General features: G+C 46.1%; 1 protein-coding gene across 4 annotated transcripts in view; it reads right to left on the minus strand.

The window, feature by feature from the left end:
- MYH15 (myosin heavy chain 15) overlaps positions 1-25,179 on the minus strand; it is a 104,598-nt gene that overhangs the window by 61,551 nt on the left and 17,868 nt on the right. For all 4 annotated transcript variants that reach the window (XR_003852847.1, XR_003852846.1, XR_003852845.1 and 1 more), the window contains exons 16-30: positions 24,997-25,167; positions 21,997-22,176; positions 21,317-21,449; positions 20,680-20,747; positions 20,008-20,095; positions 18,558-18,675; positions 17,693-17,816; positions 15,125-15,261; positions 13,410-13,665; positions 12,360-12,602; positions 4,963-5,139; positions 4,673-4,818; positions 4,269-4,359; positions 2,358-2,747; positions 1,115-1,241 (exon numbers count right to left, since the gene is read on the minus strand). Coding sequence is in view for 1 of the 4 variants with exons in the window: in XM_029578470.1 (XP_029434330.1) it covers positions 1,115-1,241; positions 2,358-2,747; positions 4,269-4,359; positions 4,673-4,818; positions 4,963-5,139; positions 12,360-12,602; positions 13,410-13,665; positions 15,125-15,261; positions 17,693-17,816; positions 18,558-18,675; positions 20,008-20,095; positions 20,680-20,747; positions 21,317-21,449; positions 21,997-22,176; positions 24,997-25,167 (2,449 nt within the window). In the remaining 3 variants the exon portion in view is untranslated. The remainder of the gene's footprint in view (positions 1-1,114; positions 1,242-2,357; positions 2,748-4,268; positions 4,360-4,672; positions 4,819-4,962; positions 5,140-12,359; positions 12,603-13,409; positions 13,666-15,124; positions 15,262-17,692; positions 17,817-18,557; positions 18,676-20,007; positions 20,096-20,679; positions 20,748-21,316; positions 21,450-21,996; positions 22,177-24,996; positions 25,168-25,179) is intronic.

Below are 25,179 nucleotides of genomic sequence, written 5' to 3' on the forward strand. Positions count from 1 at the left end.
TGTTGGGATCAAAATACTTCATTTCGATGTTCAAAAGCTCTGATAAAAGAATTATAGAAAAAAGGAAGAAGGCTTAATCCGATGTTGAAATGTATTAACAAAAAGGAGCTCTGGACAAAGAGGGCAGAAACCAGTAACTTTTTAGTTAAATAAGAGGTAGTCTCCTTCTTAAAGATGATACCACCTTTTGAGTCAATGGCATATGCCATGAGGAGCATCTTCCTTCCCAGCAGTCATAAAAGTGTTATCAAATACTAGAGTAACTGATCCCTACTATAATAAAATTGTGTTCGTCAAAGGTCACCCACTTACCAAATGGACTTTACATTACACACATGCTCACTAGGGATGTGCAGCAGGGACGGATTCGTCTCATTCGGTATTCATATTCGTGGGGAGCCAAATCCGTTGCATCCGTTCTTGGGGGATCCCGATCTGTTCATTAGTTACGTATGTATTCGTTTCCCAAAAAAACCCCATCCCAACCCTTTAAATTTAATTAACTACAACCCCCACCCTCCTGACCCCCCCAAAACTTACCAAAAGTCCCTGGTGGTCCAGCAGGGGTCCTGGCGCGATCTCCTGCACTCAGGCCGTCGGCTGCTGATATTCAAAATGGCGCCAATAGCCTTTGCCCTCACTATGTCACAGGGGCTACCGGTGCCATTAGTCGGCCCCTGTCACATGGTAGGAGGTGTCACAGGGGCTACCGGTGCCATTGGTCAGCCCCTGTCACATGGTAGGAGGAATGGACGGCCAGCGCCATCTTGTGCTCCTACCATGTGACAGGGGCCAACCAATGGCACCGGTAGTCCCTGTGACATAGTGAGGGCAAAGGCTATCGGCGCCATTTTGAATACCGGCAGTCGACGGCCCGAGTGCAGGAGATCGCTCCAGGACCCCCGCTGGACCACCAGGGACTTTTGGTATGTCTTGGGGGGGTCAGGAGGATGGGGAGTTTATTCATTAGATACGTTGTATTCGTGGAGGTTCGCCATACGTTTTGTGACCCCACGAATACAACGAATAGGGACATATACGTTGCGGATTGCCAATACGTCGAAAACGAATGCACACCCCTAGTGCTCACTGTACCAGGCTCCAATTTACCTACCATTCTCAGTCTGTAGCCTTCCTTTTTGGGTGTTGAGTTCATTCACTTGACGAGTTATCTCATCAAGTTTTGATTTTGCTTCGTTCAAATGATCTTCATAAGTGCGGCAGAGTTTCTCCGCCATTCCCTATGCAGCAACCACATCGGATAGGAGATTTAAGCACATAGTAAGCTTCTTCTGTATTATAATTATTTCTATAACTCAGTTCTTGATCTCAGAAACTGAATATGCATTTACAGACAGCTGGAACTATCCATAGAAAGCTACTAATGATAATTCATTGAATGTATATACAATCTTTCATCCAATAAAAATCCTAGAGTGCTTCACAGTTAGAAAATCATTTTAAATATAGTCCTTATGTCCTCTAAATTCTGACGTCTTAGTTTTTTTTTTGCCTCAGTTTAAGAGAAGTATTTTGTATTCTTCATGCTAGGTAGTTACGTCTTTCATAGATGAATGTTTAGTTTCCCCAGTGGCTTTTCTCTTCCAATCAATTTTCCTCTTAGTTTTGTTTTTTTTTTAAATAAAACTAAAATTCCAGAAATGGATTTGCAAATATATTTGATGTTCAAATCTGGTGATCCCTCTAAGCCACTGGATTTTTATTTCCTGATATTCTTTCTCCTATAACACTGGCCTAGAAGATTACACCAGGTAAGAACTCTCTCTTCTTTGACTTAATATCAGGAACTAAGAGCGTACAGATGGATACCTCTCGCACACCCCTAGAATCGCCTGCCCAAAATCATTCTGGAGGACAATTTTCATACTACTCACATAGCTGCAGAGTCCGCAATTGCATTTTAACAGTGGCCTTTGCACCAGTTTTCAAAGTAAAGGTCCATGCGTAATTTTAGTTTTGAAAAGTGCTCAAAGAAAAAAAATGACCTGCAGAGCTTTGCAGCAGTTCTTTCTGCAGATACTGTTTCTGGCCAGATCTGCGCATTCCTCCCCCGACCTAACTCTAACTCAGGAATGTTTCTACTTCCATGCGGGTAAGAATATGCGAATCACGGAACTATGCATGTACATTTTCCATGTAGGATGAGCAACTTTCAGACAGCCCAATTTATGAGGGTAGGACACTTTTTACCCATGTTAATCCCTTCAAAAATTGCACTCTTTGTGCTTGGATTTCCATGGTCAACTTTGTATTTGCGGCTTCACTTTTCAGTACCCATGACAGAACTAATGTAAAACACACCTCCCTTTCCAGAGATTTCCATTCACAAGTTGTACCTTAGCCTTGGCCATGTGCTCCATATTGGAGGCCAAGTCATCCACTTCCATCTTGAGTTCACTCTTCTCCTTCTCAAGCTTCTGCTTGACCCGTTGCAGGTTGTCCAGCTGTTCTCCCATCTCGGCCATGCTGTCGGCGTGTTTCTTTCTCAGCGCTGCAGCCGTGGCCTCGTGATTGAGTGTTGCTTCCTCCAGATCCCGGCGCACCTTCAGGTATTCGGCTTCCCGTTTCTTGTTCATCTCCAGCTGGACCGAGGAAGCTCCTCCAGCCTCCTCTAGCCTCTCGCTCAGCTCTTCCAGTTCCCTCGCCAGATCGGAGCGCTGTTTTTCCACCTTGGCTCGGGCAGCTCTTTCTGCTTCCAACTCCTCTTCCAGTTCCTCTATACGAGCCTATTGGGCAAAAATAACACCTTTATAAAACAAAGGCCTCTCTATCCTGTACAGTATCCTGAAGAAGAGGGGTTAACGTATAGCACCAGTCAAACTTGTGGGATTAAACTGAAGTTTTGCCTAAGGTTGAAAGTGGTAGACTTAGGATATTATCAAGAAAAAGGAAAAAAAATTGACTAGAGGTACTCAATCAATCACAGGTAAAAAAAAAATTCAACTTTATCAGGTCTAGAATTCAATCAAAACAATCTACACAAAATCTTCTAGGCCATATCCAGAAATAAGACAGCCCTGTAGCATTATGAGCACTTGGGCTTCTTCAGAAAACATCGAACTTTGGCATATCATATGTATTTTAACCAGCATGATACAGGGGCCGAATTATACAGCATGTGTACTAAGCTGACAGCTATGAAAAGTATTGGGATTTGGGACATACATTCCCAGATTTTGTTCTTTTTTTTTTTAAACAAGCAACACAACACAGATTTCAAGCAAATGCTCTGCTGTGTGCCACAGTAAGTTAGGGTCCTCTTTACTAAAGGTTTTTCTCCCATTTTGCGACTATGGAAAAAATGCTTAGTAAAGAGGACCCTTAATTTGGTAAATATCCTTGGATAGCTGGGCATCTCCAGTTGATAGGTGGTCTCATTTAAAGTGTAATGCTGCTGAATATCCCCGAATAAAGTCAGTAGTTAGCAGGAGAAGTCCAATCTGGCTAATTTTAGACCTGCTGTTGAGCAGGCAAGTCTACCTTATGCGGTAAAGTTAACCAGTTAAGTAGCTTCTCCCTAAAACTCCCATTTCCTGCCCACCACTTAGCCGGATAAGTAGCAGCCGCCACCACTTAGTCGGATAAGTCCATGCTTGTCCAGCTAAGTGGCACTGAATATTGACCTTTGTAGGTTTTGTAAGAGGATGATAATGACCCCAGTGTTCAGCATTTATCCACAAGCAGGGCCGGCATGTCCCAATAGGTGAATTCGGCGGTTGCCTAGGGCACCAGCCATTAGTAGGCAGCAAAGAGCCAAGAGGATTAGACTCGGTGAGCGGAAAGCAGTGCCTATCCTGCTTGCAGCTGAGAGAAGCAGAGACTCGGCAGGCCACGAGCAGCGCCCATCCTGTTCACGGCCAGAGTCTCAGCATACCGCAAATGTCGCCGCTGTGTGTGTGGGTGTGTGGGTGAGTGAGAGGGATTGTGTGTGTACGAGAGAGCAATGGTGTTAGTGAGAGAGAGAGGGAAGGAGTCTGTGTAAGGGTGCGTGTGTGAATGAGACAAGGAACCTAGGTGTGTGTAAGAGAGGGGGCCTGTCTGAGCGAATGGGGGAGGGGGGACGTGCGCAAGGCAGAAGGTTCGCCTAGGGTGCCTAATAACCTTGCACCGGCCCTGCCTGCAAGCAGGTTTCCAGCGCTTGCAGGCAGTCAGTTTTATATAAGGTAAACCTCCAGTATAATCCATCTTTGTATGTGACGTGTGAGAAAGGGATTCCTACAGAAAAGGCATTAAAAGTATAAACTTACTTGAAGTTCCTTAATTTTCTTCTGGAGCTGGAGTATTATGGCTTGCTCATCCTCCATCTTGGAGGTCAGCTGGTTAATTTCAAACTCTTTCCTGATGAGAAAGGCAAGGAGCAGGGTCTTTCATTACTGTTCTTTGGCTTTACGCAGTTGTAGAAGGAAAACTTTCTTAGAAGGAAAGCATTTTGTGCAACCACTGGGATATTTCAATATTGGTAGACTGGCTTACCAGTCTTAGACTTTGCAATTATTATATTTGGTTAGTTGGCGGTATATAAATGTCATTTACCAGTTGTGAAACCTCTCTTTGTAAAATTCAATTTAAAGTCATTTTTGAGCTTCCGGACTAGTGTAGTGCAGGCATGTGAGTCTCTCTCACACACTCTTTTACCCTAAAGGTTTCTTACTTTTTCAGCCTCTCGTCCAGCTGCTGTTTATCGTTCTCCAGATCCATCACACTCTCCTGGGACAGTTTCAGATCCCCTTCCAGTTTGCGCTTGGCCCTCTCCAGATCCATTCTCACTTTTTTCTCTTGCTCTAGGGAGCCTTCCAGCTTAAGAAGGAAGGGGGGAGGGGGGAAATACCAACAGCTTGAGACGTTACCCTGTTCCACCTTACTCCATTCAATATAACCAATAAAATACGGACATGAAAATAAGGGTTAAGGTCATTGGAAAGTAGAAATAAAATCTCTTACATCATCAACTTGCTGCTCGAGTTTAATTTTGGCCTTCGTCAGGGAGTTGACCTTGTCCTCCTCGGCCTGGAGGTCATCCAGAGTCTGCTGATGAGCCTCCTGCAGGGCCTTCTTCTCTTTAGTCATCTTGGTAATGGACTCGTCAAGAGCCGCCATCTCCTCCATGAGGTTTTTTACCTGTTTAGTGGAAAAAAAAAGGCAACTGAGACCTGTCTAAAGACATTCTAAAGAAGAAAAGGCCTTAATAACATTGTGCTCTGAAACAGAGGAATTTTCAGGATAGAGGAGACCTATAACATTAGCTCAATTTACTGCAATAGTCACAAATTCTCAGTTGCTTTGCAGACTGCACGACTTAACGGAACTTAAGCATTGGTTCTCTTGGCCCATGATATCCTTAGAGACCATTGGCAAACAAATTTACTGACGTGTTGGACGGAGGGAAAAACCTAACTGCAGCCTCATTATGTTATCTTCGTTGTGCAATACAGCCAAAGAAAGCATCGTCAACTGTGCTACCTCTGTGATTCAACACCCAGATCACAGGGTTCCAATAAAGTAGTTCACAGTTATGCTTCAAGCAAGTTATTACTGCAAATCATCAGACACGGTGATGTGCTTCACCAGCCACCAATGCATGTCTATGCTGAAAGTTGATTTGGAAATGTAAAATATGTATTCACTTGGAAATCATTGCAGTGGGCAATGTTCAAAGCTGATTGGTTGGAAAACTGACCGGCTAAACCCACACAAGGTGTTGTGCTCCGGGTGTGGATCCTTGGGCCGACCGGCAATATGGGACGGTCGGAAGGCAGACACACACAGTGCGGGATGGATCTTCACCTGGAAACCCGTGACCCCACCAGAGGAGCTGTTAGGGCCCGGGTCGCTAGGACTTAGGTGGCTTCGCCCTGGAAGTCCGAGGTCCCCCCAGGAGGAGCCCGTAGGGACCCGGACCGCTGGGACTTAGGAGAGTCACTGGCGTGAGGGAAAACCGAGGACGGACAGAAGTCTGGACTGGTAGCTGAAGACAGGAACGAGGAGGTGTGCCGGAGTCTGGGTATGCAGCAAGTAGTGGCTCCAAGAAGCGAGCCAGAGTCGAGGCAGGCAGTGAACAGGCAGAGACGTGAAACAAACCAGGATCAAGGCAGGCAGCAGGCAGGCAGAATCGTGAGACAAACCAGGATCAAGACACGCAGGATAGCAGCAACTAACTCTCTCCAAGGAGTGACCACGTTGCAAGGCAAAGCAAAGAAGAAAGCTGCGGGTTTAAATCCCCCTCCGGGGCTGACGTCAGAAGGAGGGCGGATCGGCACATCCGGGTGCTGGGAGCTCAAAAGGACAGCCCTCGCGCGCGCGCATTCCCCCGCAGGGGGCGGAGCTATCCTCGGGCTTGCCGGCGTCCCCACGAGGAGGACGCCGCTGCCATGCGGCCAGGCCGGCCTGGAATCGCGCGGCTCGCGGCGCAGGGAGGAGACCCGCGGGGAAGGTAAGAGCCCTGGTCGCTGCGTAAGCGACTGGGGTCGCAACAGTACCCCCTTTCTTACGGCCCCTCCTCAGGGGACCCGGCTTACCGGGATTGTCCTGATGGAAGCGAGCTAACAGCGATTTGTCCAGAATGTTCCGAGCTGGCTCCCAGGAATCCTCTTCAGGACCGCAACCCTCCCATGCCAACAGGTATTCCCAGCGACGAGCCCGGAAACGAACATCTAGTACTTCGCGTACCTGATAGGTAGGTTCTTCATTAGAGGGGGATGATACAGCATCAGTCGAGGGTTGATGGAAACGGGAGAGTACCACTGGCTTCAGTAGAGAGACATGGAACACGTTGTGGACACGTAAAGAGGAGGGTAGACGGAGTCTATAAGAGACCAACCCTATGCGTTCAGCGATAGTGAAAGGGCCACAGTATCTTGATGCCAATTTCTTGGAGCGACCTGGCAAATGGAGGTTTCTGGTGCTTAGCCATACCTTAGTACCGGGTAAGAATATGGGTGCTGGTCGACGGTGGCGATTGGCATATTTCTGCATCTTTTCGGCTGAGGAAGTGAGTCAGCGTTGGACCGACCTCCATAGATGATGAATGTGTTGGGCCACCGTTAGTGCTGCCGGTGAAGGCACGGTAACAGGAATGGGCACCGGAGGTTTCAGGTGGCGACCGAAAACGGTCTGGAAAGGTGATTGTCCTGTTATCGAGTGGGTGTGGTTGTTGTAGGCAAACTCGGCCCAGGGAAGGAGGGACACCCAATTGTCTCCTCTTTCGGAGACAAAACTTCGAAGGAACGTCTTCAAGGACCTATTCATGCGTTCGGTCTGCCCATTGCTTTGTGGGTGGAAGGCTGTAGATAGGTTCAACTGTATCCCAAATTTCCAGCAGATGGCCCGCCAAAATCGAGCCGTGAACTGTGGGCCCCGATCAGAAACGATACTTTGCGGAAGTCCATGAGCCCTGAAGATATGCTGTGTGAACAGGTGGGCTAACTCTGGTGCTGATGGCAACTTGGGTAATGGTACGAGATGAACCATTTTGGAGAAGCGGTCTACTGTTACCCATATCACCGTATTGCCCTTGGAAGGGGGTAAATCCACCACAAAATCAGTGGCGATATGGGTCCAGGGTTCCGTGGGAATGGGAAGAGGCTGCAGAAGCCCCCATGGGCGACCGTTCAGAGGTTTCTGCCGGGCGCAAACTGGGCAAGAATCCACGTACAGGCGTACATCCTGGCACACCTTAGGCCACCAGTAATAGCGGTTGAGAAGATTGAGGGTCCTCTCCCTACCGGCGTGACCACCAGAGAGGGAATCATGAGCCCAGGCAAGAACTCTTTTGCGGTCCCTGCGAGAGACTACAACACGTTCAACAGAGGATACGATAGTATTGGCTAACTGGACCTTGGCTGGATCGATAATATACTGAGGGATCTCCTCCTTCTCCTCCGGAATATCATTCCTCGAGAGGGCGTCCGCCCGGACGTTCTTCGCGGCAGGTCGATACTTGAGGAGAAAGTCAAACCGACTGAAAAACAGCGACCAACGTGCTTGTCTGGGGTTCAGCCGCTGGGCTTGGTTCAGGAATTCCAAATTCTTGTGATCGGTGTAGACCGTCACAGGATGAGTCGCCCCCTCCAACCATTGCCTCCACTCTTCTAGTGCCAACTTGATTGCCAATAGCTCCTTGTCGCCAATCCCATAGTTGTTTTCGGCGGAAGTGAATTTCTTAGAAAAATAGGAGCAAGGGAACAAATGGCCAGAAGAGGACTTTTGTGAGAGGACCGCCCCTACCGCAACACTAGAGGCATCTACCTCCACGAAGAATGGCTGAGTGGGATCCGGATGTCGCAAACAGGTGTCATGGAGGAAAGCCTCCTTTAAGTCCTCAAAAGCTTTGCAAGCCTCGGAAGGCCAGATTCGAGTGTCCGCACCCTTCTTGGTTAGGGTGGTGAGAGGTGCCACCAGCTGGGAATACCGTGGAATAAAGTGGCGGTAGAAATTTGCAAAGCCCAAAAAACGTTGCAAAGCCTTCAGGCCCACCGGCCGGGGCCAATTTCGGATGGCAGATACTTTGCTGGGATCCATGCGAAAACCAGTTGCAGAAACGATATACCCTAAAAAGGGCAAGGAATTCTGCTCAAAGAGACATTTTTCTAATTTCGCATATAACCGATGATCCCGCAGAATCTGGAGTACCTGTCGAACATGTCTTCGGTGAGAGGCTAGATCCGAGGAGTAGATAAGAATGTCATCTAAATATACTATAACGCATGATTGTAGGAAGTCCCGGAGGATCTCATTCATTAAGTGCTGGAACACTGCAGGAGCATTGCATAGGCCAAATGGCATCACTAAGTATTCGTAATGTCCATCCCGGGTGTTGAAAGCGGTCTTCCATTCATCCCCGGGACGGATACGAACCAAATTGTAGGCCCCTCGCAAGTCCAGCTTCGTGAATACTTGTGCCCCCTGGAGTTTGTCCAACAGCTCCGGGATTAACGGCAGTGGGTAGCGATTTTTCTTGGTTATGGCATTAAGTCCACGATAGTCTATACAGGGCCGCAAAGACCCATCTTTCTTAGCCACAAAAAGAAACCCGCTCCTGCGGGCGACTTAGAGGGGCGAATAAACCCCTTGGCGAGATTCTCCGAAATGTACTCAGACATGGCTCGGGTTTCAGGCTGAGAAAGTGGGTATACTCTCCCACGGGGGGGAGTGGAGCCAGGAAGCAAGTCAATCGCGCAATCAAATGGACGATGCTGTGGAAGCAACTCCGCTTTTTCCTTAGAGAACACATCAGCAAAATCCTGGTAGGGAAACGGAAGCTGAAGCCTGACATCAGTCTGCGCCAGAGGCGTTTGCGGACCCCTCCAGGGCTGGATGCAAGAATGGGAGCAGTGTGCACCCCAACGGACAATCTGGAAATCGTCCCATCGAATCTCCGGGGAATGTAGTTGGAGCCAGGGTAACCCCAGGACCACGGGATATACCGATTTCTCCAAAACCAGGAACGAAATCCTCTCAGTGTGAAGCAGACCAGTCTGAAGGATGATGGGCTTGGTACTAGTAGTTATACTGCCGGCGAGCGGTGTACCCTGAATGGAGGTGACCTGTAAGGGAGGTTCCTGACGCTGCGTGGAGAGCTGAAGGTGTCGTACCAAATCCTGAGTGATAAAGTTCCCTCCTGCGCCGGAATCTATGAGGGCCTTTGTGTTGAAAGAACCCCCCGGATATTTGAGGGTTACGGGTACGGTACAATGAGGAGTTGCATTCAGACAACCTAGGGGAACCTCCTCACTTACCCCTAGGTGCGGGAGTTTCCCGGACGCTCCTTGCATTGGGCCAGGAAATGGCCTTTACCTCCGCAGTATAAACATAAACGCAAGTCTCGGCGGCGTTGCCTCTCCTCGGGGGTCAGAGCGGATCTTCCTAGGTGCATAGGCTCTTCCTGAGAAGACTCTGCTGAGGAGCCGGTGGTCCGAGATCCGGAGTTCGAAGATCTAGCGGTAGCTGACGGTACGGGGACCAGACGGCGAGGGAAGCGCCCTTCCTTCGCTCTTTGCTGCAGGCATCGGTCGATGCGCCCAGCCACGTTAATAAGTGAGTTCAGGTCCTCTGGAAGGTCCCGAGCTGCAAGCTCGTCCTTTATTCTAGCCGCCAGGCCTTCAAGAAAAACCCCGCGAAGGGCGTTATCGGCCCAACCCACTTCTTGGGCAAGGGTGCGGAATTCCAGAGCGTAGTCGGCTAGGGTTCGTGTCCCCTGCCGAAGCTGGAGTAGTTCAGAAGTTGCGGAGGCCTGACGTGCTGGTTCATCGAATGCTGCTCGAAATTCCTCCACGAACAAACTCAGATCACTCAGGGCGGGATCATTCTTATCCCACATGGGAGACGCCCAGTTTAAGGCTCGACCATCAAGTAATGAAAAGATGTAAGCCACCTTGATTCCATCTGAGGGAAACTGATTGGGTAGCAGGGCGAACCGTACAAAACACTGATTCAGGAAGCCCGCACAAGCCTTAGAGTCCCCAGCAAAACGTGTGGGAGCTGGAAGCTGCGTGGGAGTATGAAGCGTCACCACTGGGGCAGGTATGGCTACCGGAACCGGTGCCGCGGGCTCAACGTCCATACGGGTAGCCAACCGTTCCACGGTGGCCGCCAGGGTGTCCAGTACCTGTTGTTGTTGAACCAAACGTTGAGCCAGTCCGGGAATGGCCTGTAGACCAGCTAGGTCTGCCGGATCCATGGCCTTGCAAACTGTTGTGCTCCGGGTGTGGATCCTTGGGCCGACCGGCAATATGGGACGGTCGGAAGGCAGACACACACAGTGCGGGATGGATCTTCACCTGGAAACCCGTGACCCCACCAGAGGAGCTGTTAGGGCCCGGGTCGCTAGGACTTAGGTGGCTTCGCCCTGGAAGTCCGAGGTCCCCCCAGGAGGAGCCCGTAGGGACCCGGACCGCTGGGACTTAGGAGAGTCACTGGCGTGAGGGAAAACCGAGGACGGACAGAAGTCTGGACTGGTAGCTGAAGACAGGAACGAGGAGGTGTGCCGGAGTCTGGGTATGCAGCAAGTAGTGGCTCCAAGAAGCGAGCCAGAGTCGAGGCAGGCAGTGAACAGGCAGAGACGTGAAACAAACCAGGATCAAGGCAGGCAGCAGGCAGGCAGAATCGTGAGACAAACCAGGATCAAGGCAGGCAGCAGGCAGGCAGAATCGTGAGACAAACCAGGATCAAGACACGCAGGATAGCAGCAACTAACTCTCTCCAAGGAGTGACCACGTTGCAAGGCAAAGCAAAGAAGAAATCTGCGGGTTTAAATCCCCCTCCGGGGCTGACGTCAGAAGGAGGGCGGATCGGCACATCCGGGTGCTGGGAGCTCAAAAGGACAGCCCTCGCGCGCGCGCATTCCCCCGCAGGGGGCGGAGCTATCCTCGGGCTTGCCGGCGTCCCCACGAGGAGGACGCCGCTGCCATGCGGCCAGGCCGGCCCGGAATCGCGCGGCTCGCGGCGCAGGGAGGAGACCCGCGGGGAAGGTAAGAGCCCTGGTCGCTGCGTAAGCGACTGGGGTCGCAACACAAGGGGCTTCTCACGGCATGAGTCCTTTCAGCTGGGTTCAAAAGGAAGCCAGGGGGGTGGGGCCATATGTAGGTCAAGGGAGCACATGCTATTTTCGAATGTGCATGCACTATTTTACTCCCACCAGGCTGCCCACAGATATAAATAGACCCTTAGTCTTCTTTTTCCTCACTTGGACGTAGAAGATTAAAGTCCTACAACCTTTCAAACTAAGAACTCTGGCACTTACTGATTAAAGCATCTTTTGCTCTAATCCAAATTCCTTTTGGATTATGCTTCTTTAATTATTTTTTGGCCTTTAACTTTCTTCCAGCTCTTAAGCTTCCCAAGTTATTTACTCCTTGTTAAATGTAACTTTACCTTATTCTCTTCTCTTGTTAATTACTTTTATTTATTGCTTCTGTTATTCCCTTGTTTTATGTAAACCGATCCGATATGGTTTATTTACTATGAAGGTCGGTATAAAAAAGTGTTAAATAAATAAATAAATAAATAGGAACAAAGTACATGACCACTTCTAGTTTATACTAGCTGCCCTCGGCTGATCTATCTTGGAAAATAAATCACAAAAGTACATGCAACTAAAAGAGCAATTCTGAGGGCTACTGAAAATTAAATAATCCAAAAGTCTCACTTCCTGAATGTTTCTTTTATCATCATTAAAGCTTTAATGTGCTGGATTTTGATTCCACTGGCAGAACAATATTCTGGGCCCTATTTTCAGTTGAGATTTGCCGTCGACGCAAAATGGGAGGAGACCTGGAAACAGGGTCCTCTGCACAAAATCGACAGCTCTCTGGCAAGAGAGAAAACGCTGGGTGAAGCCGTACCTTGTTTTCCGTTGCATGTTTCTCTTTCTCCACTTTTGCTAAGGTTAGCTCCAAGTCATCAATGTCTTTCTTCAGCTCGGAGCACTCGTCTTCCAACTTCCTCTTCTTGGCGGTCAGCTCAGAATTCATCTCCTCCTCGTCTTCCACACGCTCTGTCAGCTCTTTGATTTTAGCCTCATGCTGGATCTTGGATTTAATCAGCAGATCGCATCGCTCCTCTGCATCTGCCAGGGTGTCTTGTTCCTGCAGCGATTGTTTGAAAAATAAGGGATTGCAATTTCCTATAAGTACGTGCAGAAGTCAGTGGGGTTGACCAGCTGATTGTAACTAGTACCAGTGACTGATTTAGGATTTTGCCTCCCCTAGGCACTAATGGTGCTGTAAACCCCTGCCTCTCCTAGACAAGGGTAAACAGATCAGAAGGTCTGAGGCACAGCCTTCTTTGCCCTGTTCTATCTGCTCCATGCTCACCTCCCCCCTCCCCCCTCCCCCCTCATGTCTCCGAATGACAGGGAGGGTTGGGCTAGATTAGGGAGCAGAGTGGCTTTTCTTTCCTGGCTAGATGGAGTAGGAGTGCATTGGGCAGTGGAGGCTGGAATAGTGAGTAGAGAAGTTTTTCTTTGCTCTATCCCTTCATGCCTCACCCCTCCCCTTCTATTCTCTGCTAGTGGTAGGCAGCAAATCTTCAGCTGGCCTGATGCCCCCCCCCCCCCCCCCCCGAGTTTTTGCCACCCTAGGCACAGGCCTAGTGTGCTTATTGGCAAATCCAGGCCTGACTAGTACCATTGTTTGTTTGCAAAATTTGTATCCATCTCAGCTGCTAAATAGGCAAAGAGTAATTTAACAAGTAGAGATGGGCAAAATAATTGTGATTTAGGCTTAATATCTTAAACCCTGTGGACAATTCTAAATGATACAAAAATGCTACACAAAACTCAGGGTGTGAGAATGGAATTGACAGTCTTCAGTACAGTTTTGGAAAATAAAGGGCAACGGTCCGACACAGGCCAAAGTCAGAAACGTGAGGCGCTGTGGTTTTTTACCACTCACAGCCTGGAGCTGAAGCAGCAGGTCATTCTTCTCCTGCACCAGGCCGACTTGCTTCTCTTCCAGTTCCTTCCTCCTGGCTTCAGATTTCTCCAAGGCCTCTTTCAGCTTCAAGAACTCCTCCTTCATGTTGGCCATTTCCTTCTCGGTTTCCGCCGACTTCAGCAGAGGTTTGATCTTGAAGAAAAGCTTCATCCACGGCCAGTTCTTCACAGTCATGAAAGCGCGAATGTTCCACTGGATCACCAGCAGCGCATCCCTGGGTTAAAATAAATTCGTAGATGCAGAAGGGCAAAGCCAGGGCTGGTTCCGCCTGTCCATTATAACACAGCACTCTTTGACGATTAAGCTGTGCACAATTGCTGACAGGAATAGAAATAAAAAATCTAAACTCTAACCCAGGAACAGGCAGTCTGGTCCTCAAGGGCCCCCCCCTAGTTGGGATTTCATGATATCCCTAACAAATATGTATAAGATAGTTTTGCATGCAATTAAGGCAATATGCATGCAAATTTCTCTCATACATATTTGTTAGAGATATCCTGAAAACCTGATCAATTAGAGATCTCTTAAGGACCAGAGTGCCTACTCCTGATCTAGCCTGGGGAGTTTTCTTCATAAAGATAAATTTGGATAAACCACTTAAACAATCAGGTATATTTTCTAAAATGTGCTCACATGCATGGTTGATAAATAGGCCCCACTGGGATTAATGAGGACTATAAATAAACTAATGCGCTTTAAATGCAAGCTAGCTAGTATGTATTGCATGTACTAAATATGGCTCAATGGGCCTTATTTAAAAAAACGATGTTGACATTTGGCTTGTAATATTCAAAACATTCTTCCTGCATTACTTGCTTGGTGAAAGCTTGCGCCTTGTTTGAGGGGAGGTGTTCCCGGGGGCATGTTTAGGTCATGAGAGGAAAACAATGCATGTAGAAGTAAATCTCAAATCTGTTAATTGTTTTAAATAGATTATAAATGTTTAAATGTTAATTACTATGTTATCGTTATAATGATATAATGTTATTTGTTAAATGTAAGCCCCGAGGCGACAGTTTTGTTTCATTGTACACCGGTGCGATGTGTATATTATACAGGAGCGTTGGTTTATAAAAACTAAAAATAAATAAATAAATAAATAAATCTATGAAGCATTCTTTACAATGAAAATAGGGACCATATAAAAAGCAGGTGGCCATTTCGTACCCCTGGAAAAGTTTCAAAGCAACAGTATGCGCATACTTTCACTTTGAAAACTGAAGCAAAGGCCAGAGATTGCCCTAATGTGTCTATGGAAAAAAATATTTATTGACTAAGGCCCAATGAAATAAAACTCCATTGGCACAAGATAAATAAAAACAAGAACTCTAAACCAAATGATAATTTTTCTACTCTTCATTCTTCAGTACGTATGAGATATGCTTTGGGACTTGTAAATACTATACCATCCCTCTGTTTTAGAATACAGAAAGATCTTATTCAAGGAGATTTCTCATAGTTGCTACTACATCTTTGCTGGCAATTATCTCTTGACTTACATGTAATTATCTAGGAACCTGGTGCTAACATTACCAGACTGCAGTTCTAAATACAGCAGGTCCATCCAGAGGCAGTGAGTCCTCCAAGAATCTGCTCACACAACAGGAATCATCACATTCATTTTTGATTCTCAGCTCCAGAGAGATGTCAACGTGTTCATAAATGCACTGTACCTTCTCTCCAGAATCTTCTGGAACTCGATGCGCATCAGTTTGCCTCTTGCTCTTGCTTGGATCAGTGTTAGGATCTTGGAGAGTCGCTCATCCCTCATTTCTTCAAGATGACCCAGAAGGCCAGCCTTGAAGAACACCTACAGTATATGAGCAGATGGTGTAGGGATGTGAATCGTTTTCCATATCGTCTTAACGATAGAAATCGTGTGCCAGGGCAAGAAAATCGTCTTAGGCACGATTTTTTAGTTAAAAAATCGTTAAAAATCGTTTTTTCCGATTAGTGTGCACTAACTCGAGTTAGTGCGCACTAACTGGGAGTTAGTGCGCACTAACTGAAAATGATACAATTTGACACTTTTCAGGTCAGTTAAGGTCAGTTTAGGAATGAATATGTATTCCTATTGGCTGCCCTCTTATTTATTCATGTTACCAAGTTTCCTACTGACAGTATATGGGGGATGGGAAATGGAAACAGTTGGTAGCTTGACAAAACAAGTAATGTGATCAGTCAATGTGACTAGAACTTGTGCCCTAACCCTGATACCAGGGGTATTGTGATCTTCCTGCACACAGTGCCCTATCCCTATTAATACCAGGAGTGTTGTGATCTTCCTGCACACAGTGCCCTATCCCTAATACCAGGGGTGTTGTGATCTTCCTGCACACAGTGCCCTATTCCTGATACTGGGGGTGTTGTGATCTTCCTGCACACAGTGCCCTATTCCTGATACCGGGGGTGTTGTGATCTTCTTGCACACATCCCGATATCAGGGATAGGGCACTGCATGCAGGAAGATCACAACACTCCTGGTATTAATAGGGATAGGGCACTGCATGCAGGAAGATCACAACACTCCTGGTATTAATAGGGATAGGGCACTGCATGCAGGAAGATCACAACACCCCTGGTATCAGGGATAGGGCACTGTGTGCAGGAAGATCACAATACCCCGGAGGAGTGAGGGTCAGGCAGCTCCCCCCTGTCTGTGAAGCCAGCCTCTCACTAGTAATGCAGGGAGGGAGCTGTCTCAGACTTCACCATCCTCCCCCCCCCCCCTTACCCACACACCATTCACTAGCTGGGACATGGGGGAAGTCAGGAGTGAGGGTCAGGCAGCTCCCCCCTGTCTGTGAAGCCAGCCTCTCACTAGTAATGCAGGGAGGGAGCTGTCTCAGACTTCACCATCCTCCCCCCCCCCCCCCCTCACCCACACACCATTCACTAGCTGGGACATGGGGGAAGTCAGGAGTGAGGGTCAGGCAGCTCCCCCCTGTCTGTGAAGCCAGCCTCTCACTAGTAATGCAGGGAGGGAGCTGTCTCAGACTTCACCATCCTCCCCCCCCCCCCCCTCACCCACACACCATTCACTAGCTGGGACATGGGGGAAGTCAGGAGTGAGGGTCAGGCAGCTCCCCCCTGTCTGTGAAGCCAGCCTCTCACTAGTAATGCAGGGAGGGAGCTGTCTCAGACTGGTATCAGGGTTAGGGCACTGTGTGCAGGAAGATCACAACACTCCTGGTATTAATAGGGATAGGGCACTGTAAGAGATGACTGTAGTAGATTGAATAAAGATCTGATGTTTCTGCTCTCCTCACACCAAACAAAAACAACACACAAGCAGAGAAGCCCTTCTTACAAAGCTGAGCTAGTGAGTTAAGTAGGAGGAAAAGTAAACATACTGGTGCCAGTGTGGCTACTTAAAAAATACACTTACCAACAATCAATTACATATATTTGAACTGTGTACAGTTCCAGCCAGGACCACCTTTCTAAAATGCACAGTGATTGGCAAATTCAACATGCACTAGCATTTCAGGTGCCTGCTAACAAAAATAATAAACAAACAAGTTCTAGTCACGTGAGTGCTGATCATTACATTACTTTTTTTGTCAAGCTTCCAACTGTTTCCATTTCACATCCCCCCAACCATATTGGTAACATCAATAGATAAGAGCACAGCCAGCCAATAGGAATACATACATACATATTCATTCCTAAGTGACCTTTACTGACCTGGGAAGTGTGAACACTTTGTTTCATTTTCTGTTGGTGTTCGTTAGTTTCCAGTTCCATTTCCCATCCCCCCAACCATCACCTCAGTGGTAACCTTGGTAACATCAATAGATAAGAGGGCAGCCAGCCAATAGGAACACATATTCATTCCTAACTGACCTTCAGTGACCTGGAAAGTGTTTATTTGTATCATTTTCAGTTAGTGCGCACTAACACGATTTAACGATTTTTAACGATAAATCGTTAGAATTTCTATTGTATCGTGTTCTATAACGATTTAAGACGATATAAACATTATCGGACGATAATTTTAATCGTTGAAAAACGATTCACATCCCTAAGATGGTGTATCAATAGCAGGTCAAAACAATCACCTCAAAGAGTGCCAAGAACATCAAGAGAATAGACTCTGCAACCCAACAGTCTCATTATTTTCAAACTGCATTTTATGATCGAAGGACACATTAATGTGTGCTTCCATTTCTCAGTGCAATTGTACCTATTTTATACCAGTAATTTTTCTTATAGATGAATTGCTGAAGCTCTGTCATTACCTTAGTGTGTCCAAAACGATATTGAATGTGGTCTATGTCCAAAGTGCCCAAAAGTTTTTCAGATGCTTTTCTGCTGTCTACAAACTTGTCCTCTGGAATTGCACTTGGATTCAGAATGCGGTACCTGTTGGAAGAGTGATGGTGAAATACAGAGTGGAAACTCTTGACAGGAAGGTCAAACTGGTGCTGTTAAAAAGAAGGAACTGACCCCTTTATCTAATGGGCTTTCATGGCCATGCCCACCAAAGTTTAGGAAAGTCTACTCGTAAGGAAGCCTCCATAGCACGATGGCCAGCCCACTTTCTTCATAGGCACTAACATGTCAGGACTAGCAGCGGGCCTATTAAAACTGCATTTTAACACAGCCAATGTGAAAGTCAACCATGCTGAAATGTTTTGGTAGACGTTTACACTGCTACTGCATGGGCTTATAGATCTCAGTCATTTGAGATCAACACACATCAAGACTCTCTCTAGCTCCCTTCCCATCCAGCAACTCCCTCATGGGGCACAGCAGAAAGTCAGAACAGAGATGTAAATTAGTTTTTTTTATTAAAAATGTATGCATTCTGTGGATTTGTAACACTTTAAAATAGCATGATACATCCATAGAACTCATGTCAACATAGCCAGGTTTCTTTGGAAAGGGAAAAGAGGCTATAAGACAAAACTGTAGCCTTCATTGGCCTTGGGAACAGACCAGGAGAATATTTGTGCTGGAGCACCCATACTTTGAGTCAAAATGAAAGCAAAATAAAAAATGGTCAATGTATTTCCCATGCAACCCGATTTGCCAATTGCCTTCTCCCATGCAATACGTATAGAAAATGGGACCCTAAACTGACATATTCCTTCCCTTCCTAACCTTTGCTTGAAGTCAGCATACAGCACTCTGTTTGGAAAACCTTTGCGGCAGATACGAATTCCCTCCAGAACACCATTACAGCGCAGCTGATGAAGAACCAGGAAAGGATCCATAGCGCCTACAAGAAGGTTAATTGAAAGCAAAAGTAGAAAAGGAATTAGCAGTTAATAACATTTGTTTGATCATGTGTTAACTTTCTTTCTACGCTGTATTTTTTCAAATAGTTGTATTTCACCTTTTTTTTTTACACTGTTATTGTGCGTTGTATTTTATATGCTGTTGCTGTTTACATTATTGTCTGTACTGCTGTAATCCACCTTGACTGGCTTTTATTGGAAAAGCAGAATATACAATTTTTTAATTAAATTACATTTATGTACGCCCCAAAGTCAGAATAATTACCTAGTAGATTATTTTCCTTTTGCTTCTATCTCATTTATTGCTTGCTTTTCCAGTGTTAGCTCAAGGCAAAGAATGACAGAAGTGATAGACAGTTTAAATTAATTTTTTTTTTAATGATTATTTTACTGAAATGTAACATTTTTCCTTAAAGATCACAGTATAACTTGTGGACTAAAGCCCAAGCTCTCTTAACAAAATTGAACTTGCGGTATCATCTCTGTCTTTTAACACAGGGCAGCATTGGCATCAAGCACCAGTTACACATAAGTAATTATCCAGACAAGGCACACTACAGCGTGCATAATGACTGGTTGGTAGATCAGTAGAGTGCCTGGAACTGCAGCAGACCTAGAGAATAATCTGATGCGCTCTCTTCTTCCTTACAAATGCTGAGCAGAATGAGTGGACCATTTTGGTCTTTAGCTGTTGTCATTTACTATGTTACTGTATATCACATATGACAGGTACAAGATGGGCTTACTAGTGATGGGTTCACTGGACTCTCTCTCTCTCTCTTTGCAATTTGAAATAAGAGGTTCTGTATGGTAAGGATCTCTATAGACCTCAGTTGATCCAAAATGAGGTTCTCCTCCCCAGCCCCCCAGTTTGAAGTGGTGCATGATACCATCAGTCTATCGCTGGGCTCTCTTCCATGAGTTTGTGCACCTTGGCTGTTCATCTATCATGTGGAATTCTAACTTTGATTTTGCATCAAATAAAAGAAGGTCCCATATAGTGTGAACTCCTATGGTTGTTGTTTTATTAATCTGTTCACCCCTCACCCTCCACCAGCTCTTCCGATATTTGCCATTATTCTCTAACCTTGTGGGTTCCATATGTTAGAAAGAATTAAATGAGACTGACATTCAAATCTCAGGAATGAGGCGATGTTGGAAGCAAGTTCTCTCCCCATTGACTTATGACATCATAAAAGCCCCTAAGAGGCAACTCCTCAAAACAATAAAGATGAAATAGCATTCAAAGACACTGGGATAGCAAACTAGAAGAAGCAAGTAAACATGCAATAAAGATGGTTGGGTTCGGCTACCTGGAGTTTTGGTTTCATTGGGAATAATACAGCGCACAAAATGTGGCGCCGTAGATCTCAGATTGGTCATCAGTTTGTTGAGGTTTTCCTAAAAGAGATGAGCAAAGATGGCAAGAACTGAAGACCTTAGCAAAACATTATTTGAATGCTACTGGAGAGCCACACACTGCTCCTGCCTGAGATACAGGAAGTGCTCCAGTGGTAGGAAACCTCCAGTGCCTGTTGGAACAGTGACATCATGCCACTTGGGTTTTCAGGATATCCCTAATGAATGTGCATGAGATAGATTTCCATACAACTGAAGCAGTGTGCATGCAAATCTCTCTCAAGCATGTAACCTTGGGAATATCCTGCAAAAACCCAAATGGACCGGGGTCCACAGAGACTGAAGGGTGCCCACTCCCAGAGCGCTCCAGTCAGAGGTGCTGCCAACACTTGAAGATCTGAGCTCCAAGGAGAAATGTTTAAAAACTGTTAGAACCAAATCTCAAATGACAGAAGCCCAGCAGAGGCTCGTCTCTCAAAAGCATTTACACCAAACTCTCATCCAAGAGCAAAACCTATTACATCTTTTGGTCACATTTGTCTAACTATTTTCTCCATGTCATATTTAATTAGTGCATAGAAACTCTGAACGACTGCCTATTTAGAAGAAACAAAAAAATGAGTTACTTTGTGCAATGATGACACCGTCTGGAAGGAAGCTCCTTTCTTGCGCTTTTTTTCTCCACTGTATTCAGCTGGGGTGAAGGGGAAACAAAACAACATCAGTCAATGATGAACGCGTAAAAAGCAGCTGGACAGGGTGTCATGCTTTTGGTATCTACTTTGTGCTGAAATTATCTGAGAAGAGATGGCGAGTGAGAACATGCTACATGTCTACAAAATGCAGACATCCTCAGGAAATATATATAAACACTTTCCCCATCATGGATATCATCATCATATACAAAATAAGAGTCAAAGAGCAAATCTTGGAGGGGGTAAGGGAGAGGAGGGTTAGAGAAGGTCTGAGGGTTTCCCTTCATGACAAGAAATAGAGTGCAAACTAGTGAGTATGTTAGTGTGTATGAGTGTGAGTGAGTGTGAGTGTGTGAGTGTTTCTCCTTGTACACTATTAAGTACAAAATACCCCCTTTGCCTTTTTCACCCTATGGGCATAAGGGGATAGTGATATTGAAGCTTATAGTAAACCAAGTAACAGTGTATGGGCAAGGGTGCAGCCCAACAGGAGTCACAAGGCAAAGGTTTAAGGAAAGAGGTCTTGGAAAAAAGCATACACTAAACTATTTGATGTTAATTTACTCACCGCTGTCAGCGCTGATATAGTTTTCAAAGAGACATGCCAATAGTTTGTTGGAAGATTTTTGGAAAAAGCCCACCACAGTTTCATTAAGTGGATCTTTGTTCTTCTCAAGCCATCCAACGATATTGTAGGGTACCTTTAGAAATTCAAAACACCAAAACAAAAATCACTCACAGAACATGCTATCGACATAAGCGAGTAGGAGTTTCTGGTTTTTCTGCAAGGTCTCTCTCCTCGCTATGTCCTCCTTCTGCCTCTAAATCCAATTTTTCCAAACCCTCTCCTGGAAGCACACTTAGCCAGTCAGGTTTTCAGGATTGCTGTAATGAATATGCATGAGATAGATTTGCATACACTGGTTCTCCAATATGTGCCTATCTATCTCATGCACACTCATTATAGATACCCTAAACCAGACCAGGAAAGGACTGGGAAACACTGCTCTAATCCTTCTCTTGCTCTCTCTCACACCCTCACCCAGACTCAGACCAACTGGTACTGTGACCTATGAGGCCAAAATTCATCTTTCCTCAAAAGGCACCTCTACTGTACCATCCAGTTCTCTCTAAATGTGAAAATTTGTTTCAAGCCAGTTTAAAAACTTCAAAATGTACTGTAACCACCTTAGAATGGTTTGCAATTGGCTTCCAAAGCACTTTGGAGAAACTTAAAATATATCTTACCACTCCAGCATAGTGAACCAGTTCAAAGTGAGCCTCATATTTACGCTTTTTGTCAGGCCTGGGTTTCTGCAGGTTGGGCGACTTGCCAAGGTGGTTGTCATAGAGTTTGGACTTAAATGTCATGTCCGTTGCCTTTGGGAACATGCACTCCTCTTCCAGGATGGACAAGATTCCCAGTGGCTGCCAGTACAAAAGCATGTGTTACTATGCAGAGCTAAGTAATGGGGGTATGTTCTAAAGAGACACAAAGGCTTACTATGGTGAAATGGTGATCTTTGTACCTGTTAGGATTTTGTACATAACCCCTTTTCCATTTTTTAGGGTAATTAAGAACTGAGCTGTCCTCTTACCATCTTGAACTACCTCAATCTAGTTAGCCTTTTCCATACATTTAATTTAGTAACCTTCTATATATATTAAATTGCTCATTATTTTTCTGGATTTACAGCCCCCAAGCCCCAGCTGCCCCTAGGATTTGATAACGACTTAAATAACCAACTAGTTATATCCTTGTCACTTTGGTCCAGCCTAGCGGTATTCAGGGAACGTATCTGCCCAGTCTTACAGCGAGAACTTAATGGGGCTGATGCAATACAGGGTGCTCAGCCGAGCGCACTGTATAACCCGCACTCGGATGCGGGTTAAATAGGTGCTATTCCACCCCCTAATGCAATAGGGGGATTAGCGCCTATTTAACCCGCATCCAACGCGGAGGGAATGCGATAGTGCTCATCACATGCAAATGCATGTGCATGAGGGTATTAGGCATTCACTCCGCATTAAAAAAAAAAGCGTGTGTCTCAGACGCACATTTAGCTCAGATGCACATTTAGCTCTCAGATATTAACGCCTGCCTGGAGCAGGCGTTAATATCTGTACTTCTTTTTTTTTTTTTTACTTAAGAAAAAAAAAATACGGCGGCAGACCGCCGAGCTATGAAGCCCGATGCCAGTAAACTCAGCGTCTATTTTCATATCGGCGTCCGTTTTCATTACTGGCAGACGGCCGGTTATGAAAACCGATGCCGCGTTTACCGGCGTCGGTTTTCGTAACCGGCAGCCGCGGCAGGGTCGCTTTAGCAAGGAGGCGCTAAGATCGCTCAAGCGACCCTAGCGCCTCCTTGCTAGCGCGACCCCTAATTTGTTTATAGCATGGCGTCCCCCTTGCAGGCACCATGCACGCGTTAAGAAAAGTCAGCACCCGCTTTCCGCATTTGATATGGCATCGCCCCCAATGTTGGCTACTAGTTGCCAGATCTGTTTTTCTGTATCATGCAGCAAATATTTTCTTCTCTGAGTTTAAGCACAATCAGGCCATCATGATGAGCTGCGCATTACCGAGCATTTATTTGCAATTTGGTACAACTGTCCAATGTAAAGGGTATCACACATTCTGTGGTGGGGATTTACTGTAGGTTGGTTAGGTGGGCATTTTTTCATTCTTATGCTTGCCAGTGTTTTACATGTTTTACAGAAATAACTTCTGAAACTTTGAAACAGAAAAGAGAAATTGCAAGTAAAGCATACATAAACCCTATATTTAAGTAGGTTAACTTTACATAGAAACATAGAAATGATGGCAGAAGAAGACCAAACGGCCCATCCAGTCTGCCCAGCAAGCTATGCACATTTTTTTCTCATACTTATCTGTTTCTCTTGGCTCTTAGTAACCTTTTGGTTCTATTTCCCTTCCACCCCCACCATTAATGCAGAGAGCAGTGTTGGAACTGCATCTATGTGAAATATTTAGCTTAATTAGTTAGGGGTAATAACCTCCGCAATAAGCAAGCTACACCCATGCTTATTTGTTTTCCCAGACTATGTAATTCAGTCCTTTTTGGTTGTTGTCTGTATATAGATCCTCTTTTCTTCATTCCCCTTGCCGTTGAAGCAGAGAGTTATGCTGGACATGCATTGAAAGTGAAGTATCAGACTTTCTCCCCTGCCGTTGAAGCAGAGAGCCATACTGGTTATGTGTGAAGCATCAGTCTTTCTCCTCTGCCGTTAAAGCAGAGAGCTATGCTGGATGTGTGTGAAGTATCAGTCTTTCTCCCTTGCCGTTGAAGCAGAGAGCTATGCGTGAAGTATCAGTTTTTCTTCTCCCCTGTCGTTGAAGCAGAGAGCTATGCTGGATATGCGTGAAGTATCAGTTTTTCTTCTCCCCTGCCGTTGAAGCAGAGAGCTATGCTGGATATGCATTGAAAGTAAAGTATCAGGCTTATTTGGTTTGGGGTAGAAACCGCCGTGACAAGCAATCTACTCCCTGCTTTTTTTGTGAATGCAAATCCTTTTTTCCCACATTTATTCACGTCCTCTAGACTTTATGGATCCACAGTGTTTATCCCACGCCCCTTTGAAGTCCTTCACAGTTCTGGTCAAAGGGGCGTGGGATAAACACCTTGGATCCATAAAGTCTAGAGGACGTGAATGAATGTGGGAAAAAAGGATTTGCATTCACAAAAAAAGCAGGGAGTAGATTGCTTGTTACGGCGGTTACTACCCCAAACCAAATAAGCCTGATACTTCACTTTCAATGCATTTCCAGCATAGCTCTCTGCTTCAACGGCAGGGGAGAAAGACTGATACTTTACGCATATCCAGCATAGCTCTCTGCTTTTACATCCTGCATTAAAAAACATGGCTGCTGCCCCAAAGTTGAGGGCAAAGATGGAGGTAGTCAAAGAAACCCACAGGCAGGCAGGGACGGTGCAAGAGTATTAGGCACCCTAGGAGAGCCTTCTGCCTTGCGCCTCCCCCCCTAGTCTTGGCCCTTACCGCATGTGCGCCCGCCGAGTGTGCTTCTCCGGGCCATGAGCAGGATGGGCACTGCTCGCGGCCCTGCCGAATCTCTAACTCCTCTGCCGTGAGCGGGACAGACTCTGCTCGCAGCCCCCCCACATGGCTGCTCTTCGGCGCCCCCTAAGGGTCGGCGCCTGAGGCGACTGCCCTAGTTCGCCTAATAGGACGCGCCGTCCCTGAAGACAGGTCCTTACCAACTCACCTTCTCAATGAGATCAATGCAAGCCTGCAGGTCCAGGCCGAAGTCAATGAACTCCCACTCTATGCCTTCCTTCTTGTATTCCTCTTGCTCCAAGACAAACATGTGATGATTAAAAAACTGTTGCAGTTTTTCATTTGTGAAGTTGATGCAAAGTTGCTCAAAACTGTTATACTATTGGAGGGA

Source organism: Rhinatrema bivittatum, chromosome 15 (assembly GCF_901001135.1).
Source record: "Rhinatrema bivittatum chromosome 15, aRhiBiv1.1, whole genome shotgun sequence".
In the NCBI taxonomy this organism is placed as follows: domain Eukaryota; kingdom Metazoa; phylum Chordata; class Amphibia; order Gymnophiona; family Rhinatrematidae; genus Rhinatrema; species Rhinatrema bivittatum.